This window comes from Helobdella robusta, assembly GCF_000326865.2.
Source record: "Helobdella robusta unplaced genomic scaffold HELROscaffold_18, whole genome shotgun sequence".
Taxonomy (NCBI): domain Eukaryota; kingdom Metazoa; phylum Annelida; class Clitellata; order Rhynchobdellida; family Glossiphoniidae; genus Helobdella; species Helobdella robusta.
In genome coordinates this window covers 2,270,074-2,283,491 of record NW_008703981.1, presented here as the reverse complement: position 1 = coordinate 2,283,491, position 13,418 = coordinate 2,270,074, and the positions used below count along the sequence as shown (strand labels likewise).

The window sequence follows — 13,418 nt, the reverse complement described above, 5'->3', positions numbered from 1 at the left end:
GCAGAAGTGTATAAAATAGAAAAATAGATTTTAAGTAAGTCAGTAATTTATGATTATGAACAGTATCACATAAAAACAAGTAACCTATAAAAACGTATCGAAGTACGATATATAATACACAAGTAAAATGAACGTATAGCTCATGTATGTATGCCCAGATATTCATATGAGATATACAAACGTCATTGTCGATGAACTAATTACATGCTACCGGTACCAAATGAGCCTCCTTGGGAGATGTTGACTTTTGAAAGGTCAAATGGCTGCCCTCTGAATGGTGACCCTTCCACATCCCAAGCTTTCTTCAACATCTCGTGCATGTTCTGTCGGATAAAATTATTTGATCAGACAGTTAACTGACAATGTTGAAATGATGCAACCAAATTTTGAAAATCTCTACTACGTATGATAACGTATGTTTGGATTAATGATAATAACCTTTTCATGAGATTGGGGCAGCCCAAGTTGTTTCTGCCTTTCGTTATACATCATCTCCTCAATTTTTGCTTGCGACTCATCATCGAGTTCTGTGATTGGTCGCTGTGCGTCGATCTTGCGTACACTAATTTTAGGCTCTGTTGTCAGAAGTGAGTCCCACCAGCGATCTCGAACTTTTTCTAAGCTTATCTAGTTTTTGAAGTAACATTTTTTAAAAGTTTTACACATGTGAAACAAGTACCTTTATATTTGCAATGCATACATTAATGAGCACAAATACTTGAATACAATACAGTGAAACAGCAATAACTTACATGAATGTGTTCACCAGGAACCAAACTCCAGAAAGCTTCATCCTTGTGCACATCCCAGCTCAACTCTCCATCAACTAAGGCAACCAACTGACTGGACTTAGGCAGCTGTTGATCGACATAGCTCACTTTCATGTGCTTCCTCCCAATGTCTACTTTTACATCTCTGCCCTTTTTGATGTGTGCCGGAACTTTGACCCTGATGTCAAGGTCGAGGATGCTTTGTGACCACGTGTAGTTCTCTCTGATGGCGCCATTGTATGATTCAGAATTCGCCTGGTATATCTTCTGCAGCCTTGGCAAACAAACAAAATGAAAAAATGATGCTATTATCGTGAGAAAGATTTTGGAACACAAGATTTAAACAGGAAAAAGATCCCAATTTATGGATGATATCATAAGACAACAGATTCCATGAAAGAAAAATGTATAGACAATAATTATTAATAATTATGATTATAATTAGATATAATAATTATGATATTAAGTGATTACTTTTCTAGCTCAGGATCATTATCAGGATTGTTCTTAGTATCACTCATTTCTGATGAGGCAAGATTCTCACCACTGGTCACTTGGTCTGCGTGGTTGCTTTCTTGACTAGTAGCAGCAGTTGTGGTAGAAGTAACTGTAGAGGCAACAGCCATTATGCTTTGACTGGAAACCTCTGCGATATCTCGAGTATTTGAGGGCAATACCTCTTTTTCAGCCGATACTTCCATCGCTGAAGATGATGACTGTTCTTGTCCAAGAGGTTGTGGATCTGCGATTTTTGGCAATTCTTTGATGTTTTCCGATTGGTTTACTTGTTGTTGAGGTGTCGTTTCTTCACTAGTAACAACTTCAACCTCATCAGCAACATTCTCAGCAATCATATTGGCAGATTCTTCCGCTAATTTCAGAAGATATAGAGAATTAGTATTATAGGATTAGCAACAAAATTATTAAATTTATTTTGAAATTAGTAATAAAATTAGTAAATGTTGAATGAAGGTGATTGGTAGTAGTACTTACCAAGTGATTTTTCGTACTGAGCCTTCAACCTTGCATTCAATTCAGATGCCATTGATTCATATTTCTTAAAACCCTAACAAATTTTATAAGAATCAAGTTAAAAATTGATTGTAATTATTGATAAAAAATATATCTAAGATAGGATAATGATTTCCAATTCATAAACTAAATTATAAAAATCAAAAATATTTCAATCTGAAAAGTTTAGTTTCACAAAAGAATATACATAACTATAAAACAAATTTTCAAAACAAATTAGTGAAAATCTATGAAGAATGTGGTTAAATTAAAAATAATTCATTACTAACAGCCAAAATCAACTTTCTGGCTACGCCAGCCTGGAATCCATACTTGTCAGTGGGGCTGAGCATAATCCGGAAGAAATCCGTCCTTTTGGTTATTTATTATTAAACAATTCCATTAATTTTTTAGTAATTATTTTTAAAAAAATTTATTTAAAATTTATTTTATTTTTATATAAAAATAAAAGATATGCAGGTGAATAGAATAAAATCAAAAACTGTTCACTGACATCATGATCAATAAAAAGCATTAAAACATTAAAATCGAATTTCAATTGGAAAAATAAATAACGTCCCGCTAACTTTCTGAACAAAAATGAGTAGAAGACATCAAGAAAATTCACCACATTCCCTTCATTTTGTAAAATGCCAATCAACGCAGCATCATAACGTTCATCACCGGACATCCTTTTTTCTCTAAATTTTACTAAAAATCAAATAAAATTAGGAAATTAACTAATCTAATTAGTCTAATAATCAACGAATTCGCCAAGAAAATCAGAAAGTAAAATCAAGATAAAATCAATCACACATAAACAAGGCTTCTTAAATAATCAACTTTTAATGCATAGATAAACAATTTTTTACAACCTCTGGTTGCTTCATGTTTAAAGTTTTTTGTGTTCATAATTTAAAATGGTATTAAAAGATTAATAATGTTTATTCACGTTTTTTGGGCATCTTCATTTGTTTATAATATATTTTTGATTAGTAAAATTAGTGATAAAACTGAAATAATTATTATGAGTGTATATAAGTATGTGTATGTATATGTATGTGTATATTTCTGTATATGTATATGTATGAGAACACATATACGTTTGTTAGAATAAAGTACATTCATCATTTAATGGAATCAACTATATGGACCATGAAATTTTAACGGAGGAATTGAGCTGTAGTACTTGAACTGCAACAGCATTTCTGTCAATCAATATTCCCATGATAATTGGTATATGTTCCATGTATAAAATTTATAAATAATTTCGAATATATGACGAATGTCATTGTTACCATTGTTACATACACACATACAAAAAATACTTAAATATACTAATAACAACTCTATATGGGCGCGCTCGCGCACACACACACACACACTCACATACACATACATACACACACACACACATACAAACACACATCACACACACAATATACACACTTTAAATTTGTGTGTATTACGGAAAAAAATCCTATGGTAGGGTAATTTCAGATTCTTAAGAAATAAGAGAAATAAAAACACACACAAACACACACATACACACCAATATATTCAAACACACACACACACACCACACGTACACACAATACACACACTTTAAATTTGCATGTATTACGGAAATAATACAATGTCACTGTAATTTTAGATTCTTAAGAAATAAGGGGTAGAAATGAGACCGATTATCATACATCAATGAAAGTTAATTCATTCAACTTTGTAGTAGTTCAAATATTTTTAATTTCGGGATTCACGTGTTCAAATTTATTCAAGTGGTTAATACAGAAAAGAAAAATAACATGCTATATGCATGAATTAACTAAAAGAGTCTCCATATATGTAAATTTAAATAGAATGATTAAACGTTTATACACTCATTATCTAGAAGCCTAAATTTTTATTAGTAAAATTTTCTATAAAAGAAACACAAATTCAGTTGATAAATTACTCTACACTGTTATTAATTAAAGAAAGTATTGTTAGAAGGTGTAAAAATACTTTGAAGAAGCAGCTAGTAAAAGTAGTTGGTAGTCAAAGATGAAGAAGTATTTGTTGTTGTTGGTGGCTTTCACGCTTCTGTTGCACGTTTGTTAGTTTAGCTCCGCCAAATTGAGGCATTAGTTTATTAATCTGAATCCTAATTCGTTTAGTTTCATTAATTTTTCTTTTTTTAAATGCTCGTTGATTCTATCATAAGTAATGTTGAAAACGTTGTATTGGTTATATAATTTACTCGTTCATTTGTTTGTTTGTTATTTATTTAATCTATATTGACCTGTGATTGATTGATTGACTGATTGATTGATTGGGTAATTAAATAATTAAATAATTGATATATGTGTACTTATATATTCATTAATTCATCCACTCATTTATATTTACCTCGTAGCCGCCCAAAGACGTTGCAGACCTTTTGTCTGTCGTCTGTTCTGTCCTCAAGGTTTCGAGGTTGTGAATGGTTGCACGGTATGCCGATGTAGACGCGGACCGTTTCTATGGCCGAGAACGATTCGTCCTATACCGATTCGTCCTATACCGATTCGTCCTATACCGATTCGTCCTATACCGATTCGTCCTATACCGATTCGTCCTATACCGATTCGTCCTATACCGAAACCAAAACCGAGAAACTAAGTCCGAATCAAGGAACTTACGGACTGGCTTGAAAATGAATATGAAAATAATATAGATGGTGATGAAAGTGATGGAGATGATGGAGAAGATGATGAAAATGATGATGAAGATGATGGTGAAGATGACGGTGAAGATAAAGGTAAAGATGGGTTGATGAAAATATAAGAATCATATGATCAAACATTTTTTAATTGACATTTTTTAAAATCAATGTATACCATGCTTATTTTGAGACGTAAAATTTTGAAGATGTCGTAATAAAATAACTTGCAATATGTACGCACAATTCATTCGTCTCTTCATTCAAACGCTTTGCACTTCAATGTCTACGACTGTCTGGCTCGTAGTTGAAGTTACCTGGATCGACTCCAGAGATATTCTCGCCTATCCTATTTTGCTCAAACACTTTATATTGCGTTGGTTTAAAAGCATTTTTTGATACCTTAATGCAATTAAAGAAAATAATTAAAAAAGATAATTGATACAGTCGGAATTGTGATCAAAGCTCACAAAAATAAAAGCGGTGTTTTTTAAAATGCAAATTTATTATGAATGAACAATTGAAATTAATTTTATTTCAAGTGAATTTTTATATTTGATGGACATTTAGTTTTGAGAGCTTGACGCAATGAACAAACATTTTAATTTAATCTATAGTGTATATGAATCTTTTTTTTTAAAGAGTTTTGTATAAAAGGCATTGCCAATGTGTAAATGTGATCAAATATTGTCGTTTTTAAAACATTATCTCCGAAATGAAAGCTTATTGAAAAATTAATCAAAGTATTTAGCAATCAGAGTTTGAAGATGAGCAAATATCTGTTGTTATTCCTGGCTCTGCTACTGCTAGTTCAGATTTGTTAGTTTCGATAATCCATTTGTTTGTCACTCATTCCTTTACTTCATTCATTCGTTCATTCATTCGTTCGTTCATCCATTCATTCTCAGCCTCGCAGATAAGTTGCAGACCACTTCTCTGCCGCCTGTACTGCCCGGAAGGCTACAAAACTGTGAATGGCTGTCCCACGTGCCAGTGTAGACCCCTAAGGTCAAAAAGGTTCATCAGACCCAATTTTCCTTTTAGACCATGGGGGCCAAGACCTGCTTGGCCAAGACCTATGCCAGGACCTAGGCCAAAATCTAGGCCAGGACCAGTTTGGCCACCGAAACTTAGGCCAAAACCAATTGGGCCACCAATTAATTCATTTCCAGACTCTGAGATAAGTTGCCCACCAGTTCTCTGTCGCGTTTTCTGTCCGGGAGGTTACGAAACTGTGAACGACTGCCCCACGTGCCAGTGTAAACCCCTTAGGTCGAAAAGGTTCATCAGACCCATTCGTCCTTTTAGATCAAGGTGGTCAGGACCTGATTGGCCAGGACCTATGCCAGGATCTGTTTGGTCAGGACCTGATTGGTCAGGACCTATGCCAGGATCTGTTTGGTCAGGACCTGATTGGTCAGGACCTATGCCAGGATCTGTTTGGTCAGGACCTGATTGGTCAAGACCTAAGCCACCTAGGTCCTGACCAATCAGGATATTAAACTAGGATGAAGAACGAGTTTGTTTTGGCTAGATGAAAATGAAGAAGATGATTACAATGATGATGATAAGGATACTGGCGATAAAATGTATTTAAAGAATAACTTGTGATTTTGTCATAAACTTTTTCACTAAATTTAGTTTTTAAGCAATAAGTTTGAAATTGTTGTGATAAAATAAATAACTTGCTCATGCACCATGTCGTTCATATTTTAATTCGTTTCAACTCTATCCATTCAAACGTTCCGCAAGAAATGTTTTCGTTATTATCAATTTGGATTAAATCGCGTTAAGCATAAAATCAAAAGTTATGAAATAAAAACAACAAAAAAAAAAACTTAGTTATTTATGATTGGGTTAGGTACCCATATCTACCTACCTACCTACCTACCTACCTACCTACCTACCTACCTACCTACCTACCTACCTACCTACCTACCTACCTACCTACCTACCTACCTACCTACCTACCTACCTACCTACCTACCTACCTACCTACCTACCTACCTACCTACCTACCTACCTACCTACCTACCTACCTACCTACCTACCTACCTACCTACCTACCTACCTACCTACCTACCTACCTACCTACCTACCTACCTACCTACCTACCTACCTACCTACCTACCTACCTACCTACCTACCTACCTACCTACCTACCTACCTACCTACCTACCTACCTACCTACCTACCTACCTACCTACCTACCTACCTACCTACCTACCTACCTACCTACCTAACTAACTAACTACAAAAATTGATGAAATGAAACAAAAAAATTACATTTCAAGTGTGTTCTTACAGAAATAATATGCCCGACTTAATTTGAATTAAATTTTTTGAATAACGTTAAACTATTGAAGTTAATTGAATTTTATTAAACTATTGTTTAATTGAATTATTATTCAATTACAATTATACCGTAAACATTTATTCACCATTTTAATGACAAGTGAGGAAAAAAAATTCAAGAACGTTTTAAACTTTCATTCCAATATTTTAACCAATAGACGTACACACACACAGACACATACACACGCACACACAGACGCGCACACGCACACACACACACACACAAACAAACGTGTAATTATTTAGTATGTATATATGTATCTGTGTGTATTAGTTTGCATTTGTGTTGAAATCTATATAAACCGTATCTGTACGATTGGTAACATAGGTTGTAATATTAATAATATAATTATAATAGAATATAATTATATTATAATTATCTTAAGTGGAAACAGTGACAGTATTTAGAAGACGTAATCTGAAAAAATACTTTGTAGAAGTAGTTAGTAGGTGTAGTAATCTGAGATGAAACAGTATCTGTTGGTTTTGTTGGCCGTTGTCTTCTTGACGCATATAGGCTAGTATAGATCTAAATAATACAATTAAATTTATACATATTTTAAAACTCCTAGCGCTAATTTACAGCGCTATAAAAATGAGTTTTCGGTTATTATAACTCTTATTGTTATAATTTTCGAAATTATTAAAATAATTTTTTTAAATATTAATATTAATACCCATTGAACAGAAACGGCTGAAAGGAAGTGTGGCGAGTATATGTGCGCTCTGTACTGTGAATACGGATTTGAAGTTGTTGACGGATGTCAGGTATGCAGCTGCAGATCGCCATCGAGCGCGCTCGGAAGTGGCCGCCACATCGAATTAGGTTTTTTTTCAGCTTCGAGAAAGTTCATTTTGTCTAACTGTTGTTTTGTGGTTTTAACTATTATTTTGAAAAAATAATCTTTAAGGAAACGTAATATGACCTTTAAAAGCACACACACACAAACACAAACAAACAAACACAAACACACACACACACAAACAAACATATACAAACAAACATAATAATGTTATCAATAATTATGACAACTATGTTATAGACAATGTCTTAGGCTTGGATGAAATACGTAAAATTAAATTTGTAGTTCCCGGCACTGTTTTACAACATTATATAAATTATATTTTATTATTATAATTACTAAAATGATAATTTTCCGAAATTATTAAATTAATAAATATATTAATAATACCTGTTTAACAGGAAAGGCTCAAAAAAAGTGCGGGAAATATATGTGTGATCGGTACTGTGAATACGGTTTTGAAGTTGTGGATGGGTGTCCAGTGTGCCGCTGCAGATCGCCGCCGAGGCTCGCCCGTTCCGCCCGGAAGTCGTCGTCTCCACGTCCAAATAGGTTTTTTTAGCTATATTTAGTGTCTGTTTTTGCCCATTCGAGAAAGTTCGTTTTGTACAACTGTCTCCATTTTGTTTTCAACTTTTATTATGAAAAAAATCTTAAAGGGAACTTAATATGACAGTTGAAATCTCACAGATACACACACGCACACATACACGCACACGCACGCACACACACACGCACGCATTCATACACATGACAATTAAACAGATTCCCAATCATAAATTTTCCGAAGAAACCTGGATTTCCGTGGGATATTTTCCGTAGAAGATCCTGAATAAGAGGGAGACGATAATACTACTACTAATAATAAATTTTGTTACGTAATTTATTATTTATTGACTTGGAAATTTTTATATTTTGAGAAAAACTTTTTGGTGTAAATTTAAAAAAAATAAAATAAATGTAATTTCCAAACAATTTGGCATTGTAATTTCACCGATTCATAAAAAAATCGACGTCTTTGACATTCACTTATTGACCTTTATGACCTTTATGACCTTTCAAATTTATTTCAAATGTAAATCTTTCTTCTTTAAAAATTTGGAATTTACCTCTGGATAGCTGATTTAATTTGGGAGACCTATAAACTGAATATATTAACCTGAAGTGTGTTTTAACGTTCTCTTCAAATATGCTATATGATTTAAAAACATATGAATGTGTGTGTGTATATATATATATATATATATATATATATATATATATATATATATATATATGTGTGTGTGTGTGTGTGTGTGTGTGGTGTGTGCGCGTGTTATGAAAAACTAATTTTTGTCTATATAAGCCGTTCAGACAAACATTAAAAAACAAATTTTTGTTAAACTTCCTGTTAAAAACTGTAAAAAAATGTCAAAAAATCAGTTGTTGTGGTGAATTAGCAGAAGTTCTCAGCAATCAGTAATCGAAGATGAAAAAGTATTTGTTACTCTTGTTGGTTGCGGCTGTCTTTCTTACGCAGACATGTTAGCAGTTTTCTAGCATTTATTATAACCGTAAACTATTATCCTAAGTAAAAAAAATTACAAATAATTATACAAAAAACCATAACTTCGGAACATAATAATAATAATAATAATAATAATAATAATAATAATGCCAAAGCTTCTCAAAGAATGCATTCGTTTGGCGTCTGCGGCAAGTTCAACTGCAAACTTCGCTGCCCTAACGGCTACCAGGTCCACAAGGGTTGTGCCATCTGCCGCTGCAGCTCATTTCCTCGAAGTCCATTTCCTGTAAGTCGCTGGTGAGCAGGACAGGGAATGAGATGGAGAGGGAGAGAACCCAGAAGAAGCGGAAGAAGATGCGAATGAAATAGTTCGTTCGTTCGTTCACATTTTTTGAGTGATTTTATCTCGTTTTCCAGCTATATTTGCTATGTTTATGTAATTTGTTAATGTCTTTATTTTTTTAAATGTATTCTTTATGACGTCAATTACAATCATAATAAAATAAAGATGGCGTTGTTGATGGGCCGGATGATGAAAATGACGTGATTGAACTATTTGACGTCTGGTATAATAATTTCTTTTAGTAACAACACAAATTTACAATAATCTAAAATGGTTTTTCATTGAATTTTGAAATATTTTGCAGTAAAAATGAATTAAAATGGTTCTTAATTATCAGTCTTTTTTTTATAAAAAGAACACAATTAAAACTAAAAAGCATGTTAAAAATTAATAAATAGAAGACAATCAAACATATAAAGTAAAATTAAGAAAAATTGTGTTATAATTACAGAAGACAGAAGAAAATAAATTAATTAAGATTGCCAAAACGAAAATATTAAAGAAATAATCAGTTTAAACATCAGCTTTAATCCATCTATCCATTTAATCCATGTATCTATCCATCCACCCATCCATGCATCTATTCATCCATTCGCTCATTCATGTATCCATTAATGTGTCATCAATTCATCTATCCATCCATTCTTTCATCAATTCATCCATCTATCCATTCACTCACTCACTCACTCACTCACTCACTCACTCACTCACTCACTCACTCACTCACTCACTCACTCACTCACTCACTCACTCACTCACTCACTCACTCACTCACTCACTCATTCATTCATTCATTCATTCATTCATACTGCGGCGTCATATTCAGTAGTAGAGTTACCCATATCGACCTGCCGTTGGTGTTGCGGCTGCTGTTGCGACATCACGTTTTTTGAAAAGCCGGGAAATCTTTTCTTCTTTATGCAACTGATGTTTTATTTTGAAAATGGCAGAAAATTTTACCGGTGGTGTGGTGGCTAAGTGGAACATGCAAAGGAAATGGAAAATATAACCATGTGAGAAGAGAAAATAAGTAGAGAGAGAGAGAGAGAGAGAGAGAGAGAGAGAGAGAGAGAGAGAGAGAGAGAGAGAGAGAGAGAGAGGGAGTGAGAATTATTGTAGAGTAAGATCAAACATGCTATCTTAAAAAATTATAGGAGCGATAGTTGCACACGGAAACATCATTAATATATAATTTATCTTTCAAAAAGATTTTTTTTTTTAAATTTAAAAATGAACCTACATCAGAGCGACGACGACGATGAGGATGACAGAGATCAAACTCATGCAGACGGCCAGTGGAATGACGTATGATTTTAAATCTTTGAATAAATGTATGAAGGAATGAATTAATGGATAAATGATTAAATGAATAAATAAATAAACAAACAAACAAATAAGTAATTGAATGAATAAATGAATTAATTAATTCAGGGATGGGCAAACTTATGGCTGTGGGGGTCGCATTGAGGAATATTTTACGTTTGAAGGCCGCATACGTAATTAGATAGCAAATTTTTTAGACTCGGGGGAAAATTTTTCAAAACTTGGGACCACCATTTTGTCTGAATGTCTAGCTGACGGCCTTTTTTTATGGCAAACAAGGCCTCGCGGGCCGCATAAAATGCCCACCCCTGAATTAATTAATAAACGAACAAATTGAAAATGAATTATTGAAAGAATGAAAATAATGAATAACAAAAAAAGAAGGAATGGACAATAGTATAAAACTATAATAGTAATTAATAATTTAATTAAAACCATAAAAACCTTTATCATTTGTATTATTATTATTGTTGTTGTTGTTGTTGTTAGGACCACCGTTCGTTGTCGAAGTAGGAGTAGATAGGTCAGATGCTAAAACTGTTAAAATTGAAATAATAATAATTATCATTATAATTATAACAATATTAACTAAATATTGGTAAGAATAAGACAACTTTTATAGATTGAAACCAAATTTGACTGATTTATGAATGGATGAGTGAATGACTGACAGACTGAATAAATTAATGAATGAATGTATGAATGAATGAATGAATGTATGAATGAATAAATGAATGAATGTATGAATGAATGAATGTATGAATGAATGTATGAATGAATGAATGAATGTATGATTAGAATAAATTATATAAAGAAAACATAAAAAGCCAAACCGTTAAACCAAATTCACGATTAGACAAACGAAGCATTTTAATGAAGTTTGTGAAATGAACGGATAGGTAAGGATAGGGTAAAAAAATTATAACAATAACAATAATAATAATAATAATAAAATAATAATTATAATAATAATATAAATGTTTATAATTGAATGATTGTTTTATAACTCAATTATAAACTCAAATTTTATCGTCAACCTCGCGTTTATTTTAATCGATAATTAAACAGGAATTAACCAAATGTCACGAAAGCTTGTTAAGACGGTCTAAAAAAAACTTTTTATCAATAAATTTACCAGACGCTGTTGGCTCGTCCAAGTTTTTGAAGTTTGGAAAAGTAGTAGTAGTTGTTGTAGTAGTGGTAGTAGTAGTAGCAGTAACAGTTTTAGTAGTAGTAGTAGTAGTAGTAGTAGTAGTAGTAGTAGTAGTTGTAGTAGTTGTAGTAGTAGTAGTTGTAGTAGTAGTAGTTGTAGTAGTAGTTGTAGTACTAGTAGTTGTGGGGACAGTAATTTGTTGAGTTTTAGTACTGGCTGCAAAATGGAAGTTATAAATTTAAATTGTAAGAACCTCAAACAAACTATAACATTATCGCAATAACTAAGAGTCAAAACATACATTAGCCTTTAAGTAAAATATACACTACGCAAATTCAAATTCCAAACACTACACCCAAGACAGGATTCGAACCCGGGACTTACACGTCATGCAGATAACGTGGAGGGAGATATCCTTTGCGTCAACAAAATCTTTCCATATATCACCGTTGTAGTGATCCAGGAATGTGAAAACCTTGCTTGGGTCTACGTCCAGGTTCCCAGGTAGAGGGTATCCATTGTACCAGTTTGTGTACTCTTGTATCAGCGCTGGTATTGTTGTATTGTTCATACATTAAAACGCACGAATATGGTTTAAAGGTGTATTATTTAAAATTTTCTTTGTGAAGACATGAAACATGAAAACGCAATTAATTTTAATGAAATAAAGTGAAAGAAGAGACAAAATTGAAAATTTATTTTATAAGGAATTTTAAATATTCTCTCTCTCTCTCTCTCTCTCTCTCTCTCTTATAAAATGTTAATTTGGTCACCTGGCCTGGCAATCCAACTCCAATAATCGCGCACCAGTCCAATCCAGTAACTCTGCTGATCCCTCGTGATAGCCGCCAGAGTTTTGTTGAAGTCTGCCGGAATGTTTTTTGGCAACGTAGCCAGGGTTCCGCCCTTTTCTACGCAGCTGTTTTGGGCCTGGAACCATGATGACGTTTGTTTGTCTTTGTTGACTACCGTCTCGTAGCAAACTTCATCCACAATTCGGAAATTCGTGCTGCTACTACTTGTTGAGCACTGGGGTGGCGGGTTTTTTGATACATCTGTTGTGTGAATTTTTAAAAGTAAGCCAAAACTTTGTGAAGACTTCAAACTAAGACGATGATTATGATGGTGATAATAAAGGTGGCGGTGACGATGATGATTATATATATACTTATTTATTTGCTTTTTATCAAATGCTATAAAAAACCTGGAATAATAACCATAAGAAAAAATATAGTTAACCTACGTAGAAGTAGTAAATACGGTGTTGGGGGGAGATGATATGTTCAATTTCTGATTCATTAGGAAAGCTAGTGGTCGAATTAGCGTGTTGATTTTGATGGCATAATCGAAGTTATTCAAAGTATCTGAATAAGTATTTGTATCATTTTTTTTGTAGTTTTAGTATCTGGATAAGTATTTGTATCATTTTTTTTGTAGGTTAAGGTACCTCAGTAATTCTGAAATGATAAATGT

At 33.1% G+C, this 13,418-nt stretch overlaps 4 protein-coding genes across 4 annotated transcripts in view; 2 read left to right on the top strand and 2 right to left on the bottom strand.

The window, feature by feature from the left end:
• Positions 1-200: 200 nt before the first annotated feature.
• HELRODRAFT_170619 (hypothetical protein) lies at positions 201-2,472 on the bottom strand (the record flags this gene model as incomplete). Its single annotated transcript, XM_009016420.1, has 7 exons — positions 201-323; positions 439-627; positions 753-1,044; positions 1,245-1,641; positions 1,764-1,836; positions 2,072-2,153; positions 2,369-2,472. 7 exons carry the CDS (start codon positions 2,470-2,472, stop codon positions 201-203), a joined length of 1,260 nt encoding a protein of 419 aa, XP_009014668.1.
• Positions 2,473-5,228: 2,756 nt separating this feature from the next.
• Positions 5,229-5,947, top strand: HELRODRAFT_170618 (hypothetical protein; the record flags this gene model as incomplete). Its single annotated transcript, XM_009016419.1, has 2 exons — positions 5,229-5,280; positions 5,370-5,947. The coding sequence occupies 2 exons, from the start codon at positions 5,229-5,231 to the stop codon at positions 5,945-5,947; spliced, it is 630 nt and encodes a 209-aa protein (XP_009014667.1).
• A 1,586-nt stretch (positions 5,948-7,533) lies between these two features.
• Positions 7,534-10,780, top strand: HELRODRAFT_170617 (hypothetical protein; the record flags this gene model as incomplete). The annotated part of the gene is made up of 4 exons (XM_009016418.1): positions 7,534-7,584; positions 8,021-8,171; positions 9,282-9,412; positions 10,715-10,780. The coding sequence occupies 4 exons, from the start codon at positions 7,534-7,536 to the stop codon at positions 10,778-10,780; spliced, it is 399 nt and encodes a 132-aa protein (XP_009014666.1).
• A 189-nt stretch (positions 10,781-10,969) lies between these two features.
• Positions 10,970-13,418, bottom strand: part of HELRODRAFT_170616 (hypothetical protein) — a gene marked incomplete at both ends in the record, with an annotated part of 3,478 nt that continues 1,029 nt past the window's right edge. Inside the window, 4 exons of the mRNA XM_009016417.1 lie at positions 10,970-11,100; positions 11,237-11,329; positions 12,330-12,494; positions 12,719-13,000. Of these exons, the coding sequence (XP_009014665.1) occupies positions 10,970-11,100; positions 11,237-11,329; positions 12,330-12,494; positions 12,719-13,000 (671 nt within the window). The remainder of the gene's footprint in view (positions 11,101-11,236; positions 11,330-12,329; positions 12,495-12,718; positions 13,001-13,418) is intronic.